Source organism: Protopterus annectens, chromosome 4.part0 (assembly GCF_019279795.1).
Source record: "Protopterus annectens isolate FY-2018-M chromosome 4.part0, PAN1.0, whole genome shotgun sequence".
Lineage (NCBI taxonomy): Eukaryota > Metazoa > Chordata > Ceratodontiformes > Protopteridae > Protopterus > Protopterus annectens.
The window spans coordinates 756,455,670-756,478,125 of NC_056733.1; the positions used below are offsets into that span (position 1 = coordinate 756,455,670).

The window sequence follows — 22,456 nt, forward strand, 5'->3', positions numbered from 1 at the left end:
TTTCTATGTGGAACTAGTATTTTATGTATTCTATTTATTTAATTAGAGTATGTCATGTGATTTTTAATTGATTAATTATTTAATTGTCTTACTATACAAGTACAGTGAGATTGATGCTAGTTTGTTCTGAAGAAGTCCTGCTAGTAAAGGGGATGAAAGCACTTAACATATTGTTATTAAATGTGTAAATATTAGTTGGTAACTTGACCTTCATTTTTTTTTGCATCACTACAGTTGATATAGACAATATCGGGCAGTTGCCTCTGACGTTTTTTTTTTTTTTGTTTGTTTTAGTGTTCTTTGCTGAGGCTTTTTCCTCTTTTTCGTGGCTATGGATCATATCTTCCTAAATACTTTATGAAAAATGGGTGTGTTCAGAGTAACTTTCACTTTAAAATTTAAATATGCACTATTTACCTGGCAAACCTAAGCCATGAGTGTTTTGTAATCATGAATTTGGTAAAATGAGTGAATAGGATGGGTAGAACCTGCTGTAGTCTGCTATCTTGCCTTTTTTAATCTCATCATGCAGAGGTCCTGAAGAGCCATTTCCTTCTCAGGCCTGTGTTTAGGTTAGGTGTGATCCATAACTTGCATCTTAAGCATCCACTGACTGGCAGTAAAGGTCTGTGCCTAGCAAACCAGCCTCACTGAATTACAATTTCTGACCTTAAACTAAACAGTGTCCATTCTACAATCTTTAAGTGCTAGCTTCTGCAACCTATTCTTTTATTCTGTGTTATTTCTATAAAATATTATTGGGTTACGCCATAATATGACGTTACCGTATAGCTTACTAAAACTGAACTAGGAATAATTTGGTTTCCCCTGAAATATCTTTCACATGCAGCCTAACTACAGCATCTCACCACACCTTATTTATACATTAATTTATTTATGTATGTATGTATGCCAGGTGAAACACTGCATCGGTGTGTAACTAAAACAGTAACCTCCCACATATCACTTCACACTGGACCCAGCAATATGTTTGGTGTGATGAAACCACCAACCCCTACTACAAAAATGCAGACTCCTGCATTGCTGCACATCACAGTATACTTTTCATCCTGTAAACTTGTGGCCATTATTCTCACCACTCTTCAGTTCTGATGGCAAATTTAATGATTCTGACTTTCCTCCCAACCAGGACTATTATTATTATTGCTCAGACATAATAAAACCATTATCCAAACAATGTCTTGGTTAATGGTCCAATCAAGTAAAGCAAACAAGTAAGGACAACACAAATGTTCAAACAGTAAGCTTTTTGGATTCCTTAAACTACTGCTATCTGCTGTCAGCTTTTTATTTATTTTTCTTAACCATTTGTTAACCAGATGAGTGGGCTGGTCATCAGATCTTTTCAGAAATGACTTAGTCTCTATAAACAGCACCAAATAAATACATTAATGGTTAACACTGTGCTCAGTACACTCCATAAGACATACAAAAGCATAAGTGGAATGTGTAAATACTGTACATTAACAAAGTACAGTTAACAGGTAGAATTTACAGTGCATGTCACAAAGTTTAACTTCACATGATAATAAAATAGTTTTAATGGGCAACTAGCTTTTTCAAATGAACAGGTTGATATAATTAAAATAAGCCTGCAAACTTTCATAATCATATGAAGATGCCTTACAACAAGTTTCTGCCTGCCTTTTTTTTTAAGCTTGACAGCCTCATACCAACTTGCATGAAATTATTTGAGGCTTGTTAACCAAGCTGTATACATTCTATACCACTGCATTACATTCTGCATGATACTTTTTCTTTTTAAATTTTCCTGTATAACATTGCATGTATTGTACAATTTCTCACAAATGTTCAATCCTTTGATACCTAAACCTAATACAGACCGATATTTATCTTCAAACTACACATACAGTTATGATTTAAGGTAATCCCTACGTATCTTAGAATAAACAGTTAAAACAGACTGAAAAATTCTAAACCAAAACTCAAAAATGCAGCTAGAGAACTTCTATACAAAGTTGGAGCAACTTTTCTTGTAAATATGCAAATTTCAAACATCATTTTGTAAAAAAATGTTTATGCAATGTTTATGGTCTACTAGAAGCACTTTTCAGCTTATCTTGCTTATTTGTCATTGTGTGTTTATAAGTATAAGAAGCAATGAAAAAATTGATGGATTTGCAATTAACAAGGATTGTCAATCTAAAATACAACTTTTTGCAGATGATGTTTTACTAACTGTAGGATATTTAAATTATTCAATCTAAGAAATGGATGAGGAAATTGAAATGTATCAAGAAGTATTGCTGCTAAAATTTAATAATAAAATTGAAACTTTAGTGTTAAATCAATTATTAGTACGTTTAAAGACATATAAATATAATTTAAAAGGAAAATAAAATATTTAGGAATAAAAATCCATCAAGATGTGAGTAAGATTAATACTAAGTTTGAAAAAATAATTGAAGTAGTAGTACTTCTTATTAAAAAGTGGATTTTTTTGAAAATAGGTTAGTACTTATCAAACTGATTATATTACCCAAGATTTATATATATTGTCAAATTACAAAACATCGAGACCAGAATACAGAAACCCCAGTTAATCAAAACCTTACATTATCGAAACCCGAAACGTCAAACTATCCAACTTACCAGAAGTCCGGTCTTCACTTAAAGGAACATTCCTGCGTTTAAAATCAGACTATACTAAATCTGTCTCTGTGGTTTTAAATGGAGATCGAGGTACAGTGAGGATTGGGAAATTTACCTTTTTCTCACTGTAGTGCAATCTCGGAGTTGGTATATATAATTTGGGGGGGTGCAGTTCCCACATGGGGTGCAGAGGGGCTTGCCCCCCCTGCAGAACTGCTGAGACAGACAGTGTAGCCAGAATTTAAATGCAGGAGTGTTCCTTTAAGTGAAGACCAGACTTCTGGTAAATTGGATAGTTTGATATTCCAGGTTTCGATAATGTAAGGTTTCAATTAACTGGGGTTTCACTATTCCAGTCTCAATGTTTTGTAATTCAATAATATGGGTCTTCAACTTTCTGAAGTAGACACACACACACACACACACACACACACACACACATTACATTCAAAAGCTTTAATATAGGACAAAAAAACTGTTACAAATTTTAATGTAATATACTCTGGATAGTCTCAACTTATACTAGTCAACGGAAAACCATTCAGGAGCATATTATACTAAATTTTTATAAATGTATCATATATGATAAATTAGAAACGTAACAATCCTTTCATCTGGTTAATAAAATTTACTTTAGAAGGAAATCTTTAGACTCTGCATATATGAAATCAGTTCTTAAAACAGTTATGAAATGGTTTTAAAACTTCATTAATATCAAAATGGAAAATGTTGTGCTTTCCCATTGCATACACCTCTAGATTTAAGGAAACCCAGAATAGTGTTAAAATTAATTTACAAAAAAAAGAATGGATTAGTATTATGGTCTGATCATTTTTAAAAAGGAAAAGCTAAGTTGCCAGAATATTTAATGAAATATTATAAGTTGGATATATCTGTTAACCAGAAACAAAACAGTCATATAAGTCAAATGTGGGCACCTGTTGGCGTTCCAACTCGTAGCATAAACAAAAAAATCCAAAGGATAATCCAAACACCGAGATAGAAGTAACAGTAGTTTATTGTAGCTTTTCACTGAGGCTGTCAGACTTTACAAATAAACAAGTGAGGAACAGATTTAAATATACTCAGAACTTTAAGTATTGGTCAAATCCTATCCAATCAGCAAACATTCACAAAAATTGTCATACGACACCTGGTACAAGCGATCAGCTCTAAACATATACAAATAAACACCTAAGTGAGTATAAAGACTTTCATTTTCCATTGTCCGAAAAACAAGCACAAGAAATTAAAAAACACATAAAACAAATGGAACGAACATTTTTTGTGTTCCATTTGAGTTCTTTTATGTGTTTTTTAATTTCTTGTGCTTGTTTTTCGGACAATGGAAAATGAAAGTCTTTATACTCACTTAGGTGTTTATTTGTATATGTTTAGAGCTGATCGCTTGTACCAGGTGTCGTATGACAATTTTTGTGAATGTTTGCTGATTGGATAGGATTTGACCAATACTTAAAGTTCTGAGTATATTTAAATCTGTTCCTCACTTGTTTATTTGTAAAGTCTGACGAAGCCTCAGGGTGAAAGCGCTTACTACAATAAACTACTGTTACTTCTATCTCGGTGTTTGGATTATCCTTTGGATTTTTTTGTTTATGCTACGAGTTGGAACGCCATCAGGTGCCCACATTTGACTTATATGACTGTTTTGTTTCTCATTATTACTACTTGTGTGGGACCCGTACTCCGTTTGCTGTGTGGTGTGTTCGGTTTATATATCTGTTAACCAGTTAATCTTATCCATCAGCAAGAAATTAAATGAATTTGTATATATGAGTGAACAGGAACAGAGTACTGTCCCCCATTATATGAATGCTATCGTTGAAGGTAAATTGACCTACAAAGGAAGTTTGTCAGAGTTATACAAGTTAATTATAAATAATAATGATTTTGATGCATAGCTGCGGTGTACTGTCCCCCATTATATGAATGCTATCGTTGAAGGTAAATTGACCTACAAAGGAATTTTGTCAGAGTTATACAAGTTAATTATAAATAATAATGATTTTGATACATAGCTGCGGTGGTGGTGCTGCGGTAGAGTTGTCACCTCACAGTAAGACGTTGTCCTGTTCGATTCTCAGCTACAGCGTCTTCTGTGTGGATACGTGAATGGGCGTACCTTCGTTGAAGGTTGTGCGTCAGGGCTGGCAACTCGGCACGTAAAAATCTACTGCCAATCATTAGCGGACCGGAGTTCTGCTCTGGCGGCCCCTAACCGGGAAAAGCCGAAAGACATAAAAAATTATTTTGATGCATATTTCTGGAACTTTTTACATAGTAGTGGATCGAGGGGCTCAGTAGATGGTACGAATAAAACGTTGTTACTTACATCAGTTAGTCAGACTTATTCAAGTTTATACCGGAAAGTTTTTGATCGGAAAATATATACAAAGAATGTTTGTTACTCCCTATAAAATCTAAAATGACTTCTTCGGTTTGTTGGAGATATAGTAAAGATGTAAAAGCTGACTGGACACACATGTTTATGGATTTTGAAAAATTAAATATATATTGGGAAAAGATAAATATGCTGTTTAAGGGGTTATGGTATGACAATTGTTCTTGAACCAGATCAATAATACTAATAAATGTTCCACTTTCTGCATCTGTAAAAGCCAAACAACAAAAACTATTTTGGAGCCTTTTGGCAGTCGCTAGAAAAGTTATTAATAATAGCAATACTGTGTAAAACTGAAAAAAGGAGTCATTAGAATAATCTATAAAACATACGGACACTTTTAGAGGTTTGGATAGCCTTGGAATATTGCTGTTGAAATACCAAGACTCTTAAAAGACTCAATGTGTTAATAAGATTACCTTGAAGATTCAATGTATTCTTAACATTGTACAGTACGTGGTGATGACTTTATTTCTCTGTATATATTGTAAATATGCTAAATTAATAACATTTTCTTGTAAAAAAGTAAAATAACACAAAATCCGACCCCGTAAACACAGACTGTTTTCTAATAGACTAAGCATTTCTAGGCAACCTGCATATAAATCCACATTAAAAGCATTGGTGTAGGTCAGCGCTGTTTAGATATCATCTGGCTTCTGCAAAACGTAGATAAAGTACAATTATTATGAGTACTCGGAGTAAGTCTGGCTACAGCCCCGCAGAAGGAAAGGAACGTTTAAGAAGAGAAGCCTTCGTGCTTAGTTATCATTATTCTCCATTTCTTGCGTATATGCCTCAAGTCTCCGCGATCTTGCTTCATACTTTTTGGCATGTCCCTTTAATTGGTTGTACTTTTTCTTCTACGTTACTACAATAATGCCAAGACATTGAAGTTTCACATTTCTTATTGTTCCGAAACCGCATGTTGATTCAAAACCCTGCTTTTAACTAGTCTAGTATACCATTGAAACATTGTTCCCATTATGCTGCTTTATTTTTTTTTTTTTAATTTGGGTTTGCCTTTATCCAGGATCCTTGAGTAATTGTTACACCTACTTGACATTCTATATTTAAAAGGAAAAAACACAAACTTACTTTACTAAGTGTGTTTACTATCCAGGCTGAATAATCCAGCCAATGGCAAACACTATGTTTTCTACGTCACCAACGTCTGGCTAATCCTCGTCTTTCGTGCGTTAGTTGTCTTGGGTTGCGACCTGTTGGTCTTCACGGATTGGTCCCTGTGCATTGTTGCTTTTAGTAGTATTTCTAGTTCTTGGTTATCGAGTACTTCTTGTTGTACTTTCATTAACCGAGTACGATGTCTTACCGGAAGGCAGTTCAGCTGGCTTGTGGACTTGCAGGAGGCTCGGTGGCGTTGCTAGCTGCGGCAGCTGTGTCTCATTCTAGGCGGAAGCCTGCTGGAGAGGATCGGTCTGGCAGCGGGATCCCGGTGCTGCAGGCGGCGCAGAGCTGGGCAGGGAATACTACCTTGGTGCCACCAGCAACTGGTCAGTGGGACAGTAATTGGGACAAGTAAGTCGCAAGGCAGCTAAGATGTCATGGCTTGGGCTGGTATTTCAAAATATCTGCAATATTAGGTCAATCGCTGAAAGTTTTAGATAATTACTTTGGTGGGGGGCTTATTGAAAAGCCTAGGGAAGCACCATGACGCTGAATTGAAAGATGAAAGCATTTTAAGGTGTGCCTCGTAAAGCTGTCATTTAAATTTTCCCACCAAATGCTAGTGTGCCACATTCATCACTGTAAATTTTGTAATTCATGCGAGCGGGTATAAGTAAGTATAAATTAATTCTATAGTTTGTGTGTCTTCAACATTGGTCTCCTCGGCTGACTGACGTGGTCACGGTTTAGGACATGATCGTTCTTTATCACACTGTTCTGTGATGACATGGTGGCGTTGAATGTCTGAGCTTGGTACGGTAAAGGTAGTGGACTAGATGATTACCGGTTACGTTTGTCCGTTTCAGGCTAAGCTTATGTCGTTATAAGCTAAATCTTTATAGGTACGGAGTGCTCTGTTATGGCCTTACAAGAAATGGTCATGTGTTTTCTTCGACATTTCAGTAGTATTATTATGAGAGGTGGAGACGAGCTAGTGTGTCAGACGCAGATTGATCAGCTGAATGGTTTTGCCAACAGTATTCTCGACGTTGTAGCATTTATTATGTTCATAATGCACAACTCTCTCTTCCCGTGTGTGAGAGAGGTTTGACCTTAATCACCTTGCTCTAGTTTTTTTTCCTAACTGAAAATATAAACATGTAAAGGGAACACTGTCTAGACGCTGTTGGTCCAGTTGCATTGATGTCATCATGGTATGTTAGAGGTCTAGCGTTCAAGTCCCAAATCAAAGCTAATGTTATCCTTTCACTTGTATGACTGCCTAAGCTGAGGGCCTTCAGTGCATGTTAGTTTGTATATATTTCAGTTTTCAGAGACTTTTTTTTAAGATTTACAGTTGGGTGGTAAAAATAACGGTGTAATTAATACATTTAAACCGGTGTTTTAAGACGAGACATTCTTGCTGCATGTAAAGGATTTTTTTCCCTGTTACACTGTAAAGGACAGTCCCAAGGATTTTTTGTTTAGATTCAGCCTCTGTTTACATTTCGGGTTGGGGGACCTGACTGCTGCTGCTGCTACTATAGAAAACGCGTTAGTAATGCAAGGCTTTTAAAACATTAGTAAACATAGTTTTTTTTTTCTTTCTTGACTGTATACTACCGTAGTGTATTGACATTTGATCTGCTAGTAATTCCACAAGTGTGCGACAGAAGGTTAGAACATTAGTAGACGCACTCTTCTGTTTCTTTTTCAGCTTCTACTTTGAGATGTGCTGATTTCTGAATACTACTAGACAAATGCACTATTTTTATGAATGGGCTGCTTTTACATCTGTAGAAGCATGAGTGATGCAAAATTTAAAAATTGGTATACACTGATGTCCCTTTTCCTTGGCACAGCTTTCTTTACTTTAAGTATGAGCCAGGAGCTGGGGGCATAGTTCCCCAATCCAGTGCAAGTCTGAGAAGAACACAAATCCAAAGATTAGTTTATCCCGGGAGCTGAAACGATACTGGAACTTTGGATTTGCAGGATTTTTAAAAGTAAAATGACACTGTGGGTGGGAGGATTCACTTCAGAAGACTGAAAGCCCACAATCTTTAATCCCATAAGACTGACACTCAAAATCCTGAATCCCAAAAGACTGCAAACACACAGGATACAAACACTGACTATAGACAAGACAAAGCATTTACTTTCCACCAAGTATGAAGGGGGGGGGGGCAAGCCCCTCTGCAACCCCACACCCCCTGCTACTTAAATATATCAACTGTGAAAAATGCATTTCACAGAAAAAATGGCGAACATACCATTACATATTTCATGACTGCCTGTTGTAATCTTTGTAGTGTTCCCTTCTAACTTGCTATACTACAACATAAGGTGGCCTAATGGTTAAAGTGTTTGCCTTACAAACACAAGGTGCAGGGTTTGAGCCTCACAAGGGATAACTGGCTAGGCTTAAAATGGCTTGTAAGGGCAGTTAGCCTAGTACTACTCTACGAACCTATGTTAGTGTAGTGAAGTTCACTCTCGGAGTTGATATATTTAAGTAGCAGTGGGTACATAGGGGGTGCAGGGGACTTGCCCCCCTGGTCATACTTGGTGAAAAATAATATGCTTTGTCTTGTCTTTGTTTCTCTGTGTGTCCTTGTACTAGAATATAGTCAGTATTTGTATCCTGTGTGTTTTCACTCTTTTGGTTTCATGATTTTGGGTGTCATTTTTATGGGATTTCAGTCTTCTCAAGTGAATCCAGGTGGAAATGAAACTGATGCATTGAAGTGGGAGTGACTTTTGTAAGCTTTAACTCGGACCCTAATTTTAAACACTGGGTTAGTCCCTTTATGGGTGCTTTGTCACAGGCATCAAATTGTAATATTTTGGTGATGTCACTGTTAAGGTATAACACACAACCCTGAGTAATATAGGTGTGGTCACACCCCCTTTTGGTGTCAATAAGAACGCCCCCGGGTGTATGTTTCTCGATTTTAAGCCACAAGACTTGCTAGCAAGGAGAGAAACATTGTAAATCTGAATTATTGCAGGACTAGTATGTATGCAACCATGTGTTTATATTGATGTATGTACTTATTACATTTACAGCTGGGATATACTATAATGAGAGTTTGTTTGTTTGTTTGTTTGTTTACTGGATGTAGGTCCATTTTCAGGGGAGGCCCGGGGAGTAGAGGTCCGCAGTTAAAATATGCAGACAGTAGTTACATTGGATTTACATAGTAATTAACAATTTGATCAACATAGCAATTAAAAATTACAAACCTAGTTAACAGATGAAGAACATAGTACATCAGTAGACCGCTAGAATCTTTATCATCTGCGAAGTACATAACAGGCATTAACAATTGTTACCATAAGAATTTCCTGCTGTATAAGTAGTTAGGCTTATGAGCATCCGAGCTTGCTATAATCAAGGTAGTTAGTGGGGTGGAAAGAAAGATAGTGGGTGGGTGATATAAAAGTGGGAGTTGCAAGGGCATAGCCAGCATGTTTTTAGGTGCGCTTTTAGTAAAGTTTTGAAGTGGGTGCATGATGGTACAGAGGTAATTGTGGGTGGGAGGGAGTTCCATAATTTGGCTATGGCGCAAGAGAATAGTGCTTCTCCAGCAGAGTTAAGTTAGATTGAGGTTCTGCCACCCCAACTCCTTGGTTGTTAATGCATTTTCACTTATATAAGACAGTTTTCATTTTTTCACCTGCAATAACATATACACATTGGGGATTAAAGCATGTGGTAACTCCTATATTTTCTGATGGTATCCTCTTATTGTAAGTGTAATGAGGGTTGTCTGCTTCTTTCTCTCTATTGGCATCTTAACCTATGGAGGGGGGCTGCCCCCCTCCAACTCCCTGTTTGTAATAATTTTTCAGTTTTTCTTTTATGTAAGGAATGTATATCTTGGGGGGGGGGTTAAGAAGGCAAAAGCCTCCTCCCACATATGTTAAATTGCCATTCTTTATAGTAGTTGCATTAATGGTGTTTATTTATTGACACTTCTTTACTTGGAAAGTCTGGCTAAGCAGCCCTCATTTTCAGCAGTGGCCCAGGGAGAAAAACTGCATGATCTCAGTTTAATACATAAGCGATAAGTCCATTATTCAGACAGCCTTGATGTGACATGTTTGATTAAAAACAAGTTACTTGGGTTGCACATGAAAAAAACTTTTTTTTTTTTTAATATAGGGAGATGTATGCAGCGCAGTTGTACTAACAAATATTTGTTACTATAAAGAATCCTGCATCTTCTCTTCATATGTCCGAGATTTTAATGAGTTTTAGCAGCCCAAAGGTAGGAGGGTAGGAGGCACAAGGAAGATAAAAGGAGATGAGATGATCGCAGGGGTGTACTTGTGATAGTATTACAGTAGGTTTTGTGAAGCAGAGTGTTATGGCACAAAATCCTGTAGCTATGTTAGTACCTGCTTGATTACTACACCTTTTGTTAGTTATGGGGGAAGGGGCGAGGAATGTGACTTTGCTTAGCCAGAATGTTGTGCCCATCTCCATCCAGGGAAAATAACCACCCCAACCCCCACCACAGCCACAGAAAAATCCCCAGACGAGATTGCTAACACTTTTTTAATAAATTTGTCACTGAAACTACAGTCTCTTGCTAGTCACCTGTCACCCACGGGCTCTAACAGCCTCATTAATGTGTCTACTACTCGACTCCCCTTTAGCTTCCAACCAGTTCCAACCTCATTCATTAGGTCCCTTATTAACAAGCTAAAGCCAACCACCCTATCTGCAGACTCCTTCCCGCAGAATACCAACAAAAGGCTGCAGATGTTATAGCATACTACGTCTCCATCTTAATTAACAGAACCATTACTGAAAAAACTGTTCCTGCCATCTGGAAAACATCCCATGTTATTCCACTTCACAAAGGTGGTAGTTCCACAGAAATGTCAAATTGTAGACCTATAGCCATCCTATCTCCCCTGGCTAAAATTATGGAGAAGTGCATTCATAAACAACTTGTGCACTTCCTGATTTAGAACAGTCTCCTCTTGGCTGACACACAGCATGGCTTTAGACCACATCACAGCACCACCTCTGCCCTTCTTTCCTTTACCAGTACCATCCACCTCAATAGAAATAGCAACACACTATCCTCGGCCCTTCTTTCCTTTACCAGTACCATCCACCTCCATAGAAATAGCAACACACTATCCTCGGCCCTTCTTTCCTTTACCAGTACCATCCACCTCCATAGAAATAGCAACACACTATCCTCGGCCCTTAGTACCATCCACCTCAATAGAAATAGCAACACACTATCCTCGGCCCTTCTTTCCTTTACCAGTACCATCCACCTCAATAGAAATAGCAACACACTATCCTCGGCCCTTCTTTCCTTTACCAGTACCATCCACCTCAATAGAAATAGCAACACACTATCCTCGGCCCTTAGTACCATCCACCTCAATAGAAATAGCAACACACTATCCTCGGCCCTTCTTTCCTTTACCAGTACCATCCACCTCAATAGAAATAGCAACACACTATCAGTACCATCCACCTCAATAGAAATAGCAACACAGCACCACATCCTCCTCCCTCCTCTTCCCTTTTACCAGTACCATCCACCTCAATAGAAATAGCAACACACTATCCTCGGCCCTTAGTACCATCCACCTTAATAGAAATAGCAACACACTATCCTCGGCCCTTAGTACCATCCACCTCAATAGAAATAGCAACACACTATCCTCGGCCCTTCTTTCCTTTACCAGTACCATCCACCTCAATAGAAATAGCAACACACTATCCTCGGCCCTTAGTACCATCCACCTCAATAGAAATAGCAACACACTATCCTCGGCCCTTCTTTCCTTTACCAGTACCATCCACCTCAATAGAAATAGCAACACACTATCCTCCACCTTTCTTTTCCTTTCTTAGTACCATCCACCTATCCCTTCTCGGCCCTTCTTTCCTTTACCAGTACCATCCACCTCAATAGAAATAGCAACACACTATCCTCGGCCCTTAGTACCATCCATCTCAATAGAAATAAACACACTCTCCTCGGGCCCTTCTTTTCTTTTACCAGTACCATCCACCTCAATAGAAATAGCAACACACTATCCTCGGCCCTTTTCTTTCTTTTACCAGTACCATCCACCTCAATAGAAATAGCAACACACTATCCCTCCACCCATCCAACCTCAATAAAATAGGCAACCTCATCCCCGGCCCTTCTTTCCTTTACCAGCAACCCCAATTCCCTAACCAGAACCACAACACACTCATCCTTCTTCTTCTTTCCTTTACCAGTACCATCCACCTCACCATCCACCTCAATAGAAATAGCAACACACTATCCTCTGCCCTTTTTTCTTGACCTCTCGAAAGCCTTTGATATGAAACTCTGTCCACTTTATCCCTGGATAGCAATGGTATTCAGTGGTTTCAGTCCTACCTGAGCGGTAGACAACAAGCAGTCCTATGGCAGGAGAAAATATCCACTCTACTACCTCTCTCTTGGAGTCCCACAAGGCTCTATTCTTGGACCCCTTTTAGTCTCTTGTCTTTCAGTAACCTTCATTCTGCCATCCCAGATGCAACTTGTGTTCAGTACGCTGACTATTCTACTCTGATCCGCTGTGCCTCCTCACCAGCAGATCTTCTGTCCTTAACCCAACAAGCATTCAACATAGTAGAAAACTGGCTCTATAGTAACTGTCTGATTTTGAACCCTAATAAAACCAAACTACTGCTCTTATCCCCTACCCATATGTCCACTCCTTTCACCTTTACAATAGCTTCCAACAATAGTACCATTATTTCACCAGGTACTCATACAAAACTCTTAGGGGTAATAGTTGATGATAACCTCAAATTTGTTATGCATGCTAATCAAACTATCAAAACAATTACCAAACCTGGTTCTCTATATAGAAGTAAACCTTTCCTTACCCCATTAACTAGGTCTGAAATTGCCCGCACACACCTACTTTCTACCCTCCTGTACGCCTCACCTATCCTAATTAACATGAATAAATCAGTACTTGGTAAACTCTCAAACTGTTATAACTATATCGCCAGATTTGCCACTGGATCTAAACATCCGACACATCATTGCCAAAAACCTCAAACTTCTCGTGTGGCTAGAACTTCCCAGTTTACTTCATTATAATCAACTTGTAGTAACGCATAATGACCTCAACCACTCTGAAAACGCCCCTGGTCTAAAAAAAATGTCATCAACGACTATTGTAACCCCAGGCCACTTCACTCTTCAGACAAACTGCTGGTTTAAAAATACACAGCCTAATAACTCAGCCAGTGACGCCCTATTTTCTAACTTTGTGGGCAAAGTCTGGAACTCGCGTCCAGCTGACCTCACACAAATAACTTCGCACTCGCTATTTAAAAAAAAGCCTCAAACAGTATCTCGTGACACAATAGCTATGTCCATGTACCAAGTCTGACTAACTCTAACTACTCCGTCAAGAACTTATCTCTCCTCTCAAGAGAAATATATGTAACACGACTTTTCACTTTGCCATGCTTTCTATTCCTACCCTTCCCACCCATCCTCCTCACTCATATTTCTTGTCTTTTTTACCCTACTTCTACACTACATTTATTACTAGGTCAAAATTAATCCGGGGATATCCTACACCAATTCTCACTTTTCCATACCTTTCCCTTTTACTGGACTAACTATGACCTTTTCCTAATGCCCTATAACCTTGTTAGTCTTTTAATGCCTATTAGAATTGTTATTATCTGTTACCTATGCATTATATACAAAGTTATGACTACCCTGTTATCTGTATGATTGGAGATTTTATTACAATATTTTTTTATGTTATCTAGTTAGCATTCTGTACTAAGATACTCTGTACAATGTTATTCATATGTGAGGTGGAACTTCTCCTGGGGCTCCTGCTGAAAATGCACATGCAACCAGTCGGAATTTCCCGGTCAACAAATGTAAAATAAATATAAATAAAAATCTCTGGGGAAAGCTTGTTGCTGGCAATAATAGGCCTATTTGCTCAAAGTTGCCATATATATATATATATATATATATATATATATATATATATATATATATAAAATTAACCCACCGGCTGTTTTGTGCAAGAATGGGTGTGGCCAGATTGATTGACATGCGTAATGGCTATGATGTAACATGCAAATGGTGCATAGTTGACATGTCATGCAGATTTGCCTGTAGCATCATGAATATCCATAGCGTAATTGTAGTTTACCTTCTTCCTCAATGTAGTGCAATGTCATATGTGGTATATTTAAATGGAGGTTGGGGGCCAGCCCCCCTACAAAAGCGAAGGGGAAAAAAATTAGTGTGGGTGTGTGTGCGCATACATATCAACATATGCATAAAAATGCATGTAATAAACATTTATGTATTATGATGAGTTCCCCTACGGATACAACTTTGCTAAAGACACACTGATGGGGTTGCAGACAGCCAGGCAGACAAAAACATTTAAATTCTGTCTCAGTTTCACTGGACAGGAGTAATGTATTGGACTTGGCTTAGGGTCTTGTACAGGTTGTTGACACTTGTAAGGTAGTTTCTGGTAAAAGGAAAAAGGATTCCTTTATTCCTACAGAGTTTCAAGATGTTGAATTTGTAAGGGAACGTGAAGGGACATATGCAGTTTTTTTTTTTTTCCTCAGGTTTCAGATTCGGAGGAGAGTATGGTAATCTGAGCCTCCTGTGAGGGATTTTGAGATTGTTTCTAGAATGTGCCAGTGTTTTCAGTGGGAGAACACTGAGGTTTCTCAGTCCCTCAGAAAATATGAGCTGTTACAACTGGAATTCCCAGAATTTGTCAGAGTGTGGGGTTTCCCTGATAGCCAGCTTACAATGTACAACGTTTCCCAGTCTCTTCAAAGTTTGACCCTTGGGCACTTTCCCCCACCTAAAAATAAATGTGAAGGAAACTAAAATGTACAAAGTTTCCCAGTCTCTTCAAAATTTGACCCTTGGGCACTTTCCCCCACCTAAAAATAAATGTGAAGGAAACTAAAAAGTATTTATCCACCAAATGGATATCTGTGAAACTATGTGGCTTATCATGGAAATTACAAACCAATGAAACCAGAGTTGTTGAACACAGCACTACAGAAATACTGTTGAAAACACAATACATTGCAGTACATACTAATTACTACATACAGAACAAAACATTAGTAAAACTACCAAACTATACTGCCCCTGTTATATTTTTGTTGTTGTTGTGTCTTTCGGCTTTTCCCATTTAGGGGTTGCCACAGCGGAACTCCGGTCTGCTAATGATTGACAGATTTTTACGTGCCGAGTTGCCGGCCCTGACGCACAACCTTCAACGAAGGTACACCCATTCATGCATGTCTCCACACGGAAGAGACACTAGCTGACAATCAAACAGGACAACGTTTTACTGTGAGGCGACAACGCTACCGCAGCACCAAACAAGTGAAATAAGTTTTAACATGTACTGTTCAGTGAGACTGTTTCAGTACTTGTGTTTTCATTCTGGTACAAAAGTTCTTCTGTTCCATGTAATTTACTTGAGAAGTAAAAACCTTGATTTCAATCCAAGTACTTAGTTGTTGAACTGCAGTCCTGAACAATTAGTAAATGTGTTTGCACACTGTGTTACCTAAACCTAACCTTCAAATCAGCAATAAGTTTAAACCACAGGAAGGCTGTCTTTCACAGGAAGACATTCAAAATTCTAGTAATAAGAGTAATGTGAGGTTAAAGTAACTGAACTGCTCTAACAAGTTAGACAGTCAATGACAATAAAATAAGCACTTGCCTAAAACCAAATAATGTGTTGACATTTCACAGCACAACAAAATTAAAATTAGCTTTTATTGCTGTTAACTGTGTTAAATTGCTCAAATAACACCAGACATTAAAAAGTATAATTAGCACTTAGCAAAACTTGGACAACATACTGACATGTCAGCTCAGCACTAATGTTAAAATTAACTTTTATGTGAGCTGTTTCACATCCAAGTATGAGGGGCTTTGTTTCCCTGTGCCCATGTAACTAATTTGTACCAACTTCAGTTTGTTCTGTTATGTGGAAATAGGTCTACTGAAGTCCTAGTCACAGAATACACAAAGTCTTACCTTTAGACTTCAACTTAGATGCACACTTATTCAGACCAGGACTATCCATGGATAGAATTCAGGCTGTTTGAACAAAAGTTTCAATTGTGCATGTGTCCATAGCCATGGTTTATTTTGTGCCAGGATGCTGGTTGTCATGGCAGCAGCCATACCTATGTCTCCTTATGCAATATTTCACGTGAGAGAATGCAGGTCTGTTAGGCCTGCAGAATCATTTTACTATACTATATTATATGGACAACAGCAATATTTATTTCAGTAATCTGTTCCACCTTCCCTATTACTGCAACAGACTTTATAGTTCGGGTGTCTGGATATCATTGGAACTATACCTTCACATCAGCATATTAGACATTAGAGAAGTTCTGTTGACCCTCCTTGCATTCTAGGACTGATTTTTAATGGGAATTTTCACAATACACATGGATAACATGGCTGTTTTAGTGTGTATTAGAGAGCAAGGTTGATTACAATCCAGTAAATATAATTGTAACCTTTTTTTTTTTCCCTTCCTTTATGTGCTTTCAGCTTACCGTCAACCACTAGGCATCCCCTCTTATAACCCTAACCCCCCATGCCCTGTACTACTCCCCTGGCTGTGATCACTTTTTGGCAGTGTGAAAGGGGATTCTGAGACTGCCATGCTGAGTGGTATTATGACCCCCCCCATCAAGGTCATCCATTAGGGTGTACAAAGGGAAAATGGAAAGCTTTGTTGTAGGAGACTAACTGGAATATCTGTAACATCATATTTTTTTCCCTGTTGGCTCTGCTTTTCTCCATTGACATGCTGGGATGACATTATGGAAAATGTGAAATGTCACTGAGTAACAGAGCCCTCAACCTACATGACTTGCCCCTGAAGCTGCCTGCCGCCATAATGTATTTAACTTGGCTGTACTGCATCAGTGTCACCAGTGGCATTGTTCTGCTTTAGCCACATGTCTGCACTGCACCCCCCCCCCCTCGAGTGACTAGCAGTCTGTACCTCGTAATTTCCGAGGTTCTTGCACTAGCTTCAGCAGTTGTCTGGGCCGCTATTTGATCTCTGAAAGCCTGCGTTATAGTTTGGGCTGTATCTGTCTGCCATCAAAGCTGACCAGCTGAGTCAAATTTCAAAGGTGCGTGCATCTACCTGCATTCTTTCCAGCCAACTCTGAACAGTAGGGAGTAGTACCTGCTGTGCTGCATAAATGTAAAGCTACAGCAAGTACTAATCCTTATACACCAGTGGTGTACAGAAAAAGGGGTAAACTTAAATGCAAAAAGTGCAGTGTTACATTTGGTAAATGGCTCCTGCCTGCAGCTTTCAGCATAGCCAGTATTCCACTCCAGACTGACAAAATAGTCAAGATTTGATACCTTCGTTAGCAGCTTCATCTGCTTTGACCACCGCCTAGTACTAATAAGGAAATATTCCTTCTGTTTTGCTCACCTTTAGACTCCAAAATGGAGATATGTCTTGCATTTCATGCCATTAAAAACTCAACTCTCCTTTCTCACACTTCCACTAGACAGTAGCTCCACAGTTAAGTTAAGGATTTGAATCTCCACAAAACATACTGGGGAGACGGCAGTATTACCAAAAATGTACCCCATCTCTGAGAAAAGATTGCTTTTACGTATAAAACAGTGACACCCTCACATCCTTCAAGACCAGACTTTGATCATTGGATGGGCATCTGCACATTTGTTCCTGGCCTGACCACCTTTGCCCTTTTGGAAACTGTAGGTACTCTGTAAGGGTGGGTACTAGCAATGTGTGAATGGTCTCTGGACTGATTTAATTCCTATGATTCAAGAAAGAAGTATGTGGACAAAACGAGTCTGTATGTATATACATCTAAATAATTTCTTTATTAAGACTGTGGCCAATTGTGTTTCTAAATGTAACCCTACAAGATGTCTGATACTTGTAGCTGTGTTGAACATAAGAAGCCATTAGTACACAATTACCAAGACTTTTTTTATTTATTTATTTATTTTTTTTTTTTACTAGAGCTTTAACTGTGTCAGTAGCATTTTATAAAAATGCAGTTATTAATGCCATTTGTACAGCAGCTGCATGGCCTTCCATGAATACCATTGCAGTACATTAAGAAGCCGGATCTTATTTCAAGATCCAGGTGTGACATTGGGGCTACTGCTAACAAGTGTATGCTGTCCTTGTGATCTAGAAAATTGGAAGAACTTGAGAATTTGAATCCATTCTTGTACAGTGGATATAAAATGTTTACACACCCCTGTTAAAATGCCAGGTTTTTGTGATATAAAAAGTGAGCCCACAGTAAATAATTTCAAAAGTTTTCCCACCTTTAATGTGACCTATAACCTGTACAAATTCAATTGACGGAACAAATCTGGTTAGGGGAAAAAATATAAAAGCTAAACTTGCAATGAGCTTGGTTGCATAAGTGTGCACACGCTCAAACTAATCCTTTGTTGAAGCACCTTTTGATTTAATTACAACATTCACTTTTCTTGAGTAGGAGTCTGTCAGCATGGGACACCTTGACCTGGCAATATTTGCCCACTCTTCCTTGCAAAAATGCTTCAAATCTGTCAGATTGCGAGGGCATCTCTTGTGCACAGCCCTCTTCAGTTCACCCCATAGATTTTCTATTGGATTTAGGTCTGGGCTGTGGCTGAGCCATTCCAGAACTTTTTTCTTCTGGTGAAGCCATTCTTTTGTTGTTTTGGATATATGCTTGTGGTCATTGTCATGTTGAAAGGTGAAATTCCTCTTCATCTTCAGTTTTCTAGCAGATGTCTGAAGGTTTTGGGACAAAGTGACTGGTGTTTAAAATGGTTAATAATTCCCTTCACTTTCATTAAAGCCCCAGTTCCACTTGAAGAAAAGCAACCCCAAAGCATGATAGTGCCACCACCATGCTTCACCGTGGGAATGGTGTTCTTTTTGTGATGTGAAGTGTTGTTTTTGAGCCAAATGTTTGGAATTGTAGCAGAAAAGTTCAACCCTGGTCTCATCAGACCATAACACATTTTGCCACATGCTTTTGGGAAACTTGATGTATTGTTTTGCAAGTTTTAGCTGGGCCTGGATGTTTTTCTGTGTAAGAAAAGGCTTCTGTCTTATGGAGAATGCAGGAGATTGTGGTCACATGTAGTACAAAACCAGTACTTGCCAGAAATTCTTGCAGCTCCTTCAGTGTTGCTGTAGGTCTCTTGGCAACCACCCTGACTAGTTTTAGTCTTGTTAATTTTGGAGGGACGTCCAGTTCTTTGCAGCGTCACTGTTGTCCCATATTTTCTCCACTTTTTGATGACTGTCTTCACTGTGTTCCATGGTATATCCAAAGCTGTGGAAAATTTTTAATACCCTTCTCCTGACTGATACCTTTCAACAATGAGATCCCTTTGATGCTTTGTAAGCTCTCTCTGAACCATGGCTTTTGCTGTAGCAGGCAACTGAGTAAATGTCAGGAAAATCCTACTAGGACAGCTGAACTTTATTTGGGGTTAATCAGAGTCTCTCTAATTGATGGCAGGTGTGTACCCAAGAAGACAAAATGCTTCAACAAAGTTATTTTAAGGGTGTGCACACTTTTATGCAACCAGCTTATTGTACTGTATATTTTTTTCTATTTTTCCCCACTAGCAGATTTGTTTTTCAATTGAATTGTACAGGTTATAGATCACATTAAAGGTGGGGAAACATTTTGAAATGATTTATTGTGGTCTCATTTTTTTATATCTCAAAAACCTGGCATTTTAACAGGGGTATGTACACTTTTTATATCCACTGTACCTCACAGGACACCATTTATCAGATATGAAAGTTGTGTACTTATTATAAAAATCTGTAAAATCGTGTCCCTACTTGGTATCTAGCCTCCTTCCCCTACCTTGGGCAGAAAAGTCTTGTATGTCTTGCATCCTTTTTAGTTAACTTCACATTTTTAAAAGGACAATGTGATGCATTATGGGATAGGGGAAGGTACTTGGCAACCTGAGAAATATTGGGTTTCTGAGAGGTCTTAAGTTATGCAGCCTGAGTCATATGAATTATCACACACTGGCCCACCATTTCAGATTTGACATTGTTACAAATAAGTAGTTTTTGGTTTAAGTTCTGCAGGTCTGAACTTGCTGTCATATGCAGGCCTAACAAGAGACATTGCCACAAATATGGGGTCATAGCATGTTGGCTTTAAATCTGGGACCTCTACAGTAATGCTAATCTGCTTGTGTGCAGTCAGCCTGTAGCAGCCGTATTATTATTATTATTATTATTATTATTATTATTATTATTATTATTATTATTTTCAAATAAAGTATTTGATTTTACAGATAAATTACCAATCAAGCTATTTACAAATACAACTAAAATGAACTATATGCAAATGTCCATAACAAAGTATACATGTGCAAACAGTTAATATTTCCCTAATAGTTTATATACAATTTCTGCCAGGCAGTTACATTGTGTTGTATTACTAGTTCTCATTTTTTATGGTAGAAATTTCATTATTAAACGCTGATTCAGCTAAATGAATAAAATCAATTTTAAATGACATAGTAGACTTAGTTTTCCAATTTTTCATAATGACACACTCCTTGCTATCCATAAAATTCACCATAAGAGGTATTTGGTATGATTTCTGGGATTGGTGCATTGAATAATATAAGAGAATCTGTAATACAGGTTTCTGTCTAAAACGCTTTAGAAAAATATCTAACATCTGTCCAAAAAGATAGTTGATCATGTGCAACCAATCAGCATCAAGTGTTGATTTTTTTTTTTTGTAAATTATGGCAACTTTATGTGGTGTTAAGAAGCTTCTGTGTAAGAATTTCCATGTGTATGTTCTCCACAATGAGAAGATGTTGACCTTCCTGCTGATTTCAAACAAAGTTTGTTAGTTGAGTAATTCGAAAAGGATGTCTGGAGAGCTGACATTCACTTGTAATTTTATATATCCTTTATATGAATGAGGTGCTCATAAAAGAACCATTATCAATATCGGAGAGGAACTCCAGGAGTTCAAGTATAGTTTTATTATGCCTGTCTAATGTTAATATAATTTTATTTTGAATTAATTCTTTACAAGTTTGAATATCAAGCCAGTTACAATTCTGCAAACTGTATCTAGCTATCAAGGAATCTGCTGAATGCATATTTCCAGTCAAAAATTGATTCCAATACATCAAATTACTTTAACTCTACCATCAAAGGAAATCAAGCATTTACTTGTAAAAGCTATAGGGAATACTGTTATTAATATAAAAATAAAATCCAAGCTGGTAAGGATGGAGTGGGACAGGAAAAATGAAAAATGTCCCAGTTATCAATAAAAACACTTTTTTTTTATTCACAGTAGTCCAGACAGATAAGCGCTTTCTCTAAAAAGCTTCATCAGATCTTAAAACGTCTCAAACCAATACTAACTCTATATCTATATCTCTATATCTATATATCTATACACACAAATTTAAAAATCTCCTATCCAATCAAGCGTTGAAATCAATCAACTCATTTAAAGTGGTATAGCATTTATAAAATCATGGCAATTCCTATACAAAGCTAGTGTAATATTAAAAACTACTTAACAGAATCTTAAAAATATATATAAGAAGTTATATTATCATATCACATATAACTAAAAAATAAAAGTACGTAATAATGACTTTAGTAGTAAAGGCCATCAGTCCTGTTTCTTGTATGCAGGACAGCAACGTTTGGTAAGACAATATATAACATGAATATCTCGTAGACCTTAGTATCATATTTGTTGTTTAAATAGATGAACATATTACAAAAATATACTTTATTTGTATATGGACTGATCGTATCCTGGCCAAGGCGCTGTTATGAAAAAAATAATGCATCTCAAGACTCTCACTAACTAAATAATTAATAATGGTGATGTCTAATGTTTGATATTCCTGCGTTTACGTAACACTGGTTGAATGGATGCTCTTTCATTCAGGCCCATGCCTTTATCCGCTCTTAATTTTATAATCCAATTCCCTTCTCTGCATTCAGTGTGGTTCCTTATCACCCTCACAGACACTGGGATTTATAACTTCAAGGGCTCTAAATGAAAACTTGTGTGTCTCCACATTGTAGCACATGTTTAGCCAAAGCATTATGTGTTGAACCTTTCTTAATATGATATATGTGCTCACGTATCCTATCCCTAAAGCATCTATTAGTCTT

The 22,456-nt window shown here is 37.7% G+C and overlaps 1 protein-coding gene across 1 annotated transcript in view; it reads left to right on the top strand.

Annotated features, from left to right (window-relative positions):
• Positions 1 to 6,221: 6,221 nt before the first annotated feature.
• PGAM5 (PGAM family member 5, mitochondrial serine/threonine protein phosphatase) overlaps positions 6,222 to 22,456 on the top strand; it is a gene marked incomplete in the record, with an annotated part of 138,935 nt that continues 122,700 nt past the window's right edge. The window contains 1 exon segment of the mRNA XM_044068713.1: positions 6,222 to 6,595. Coding sequence (XP_043924648.1) covers positions 6,381 to 6,595 — 215 coding nt within the window.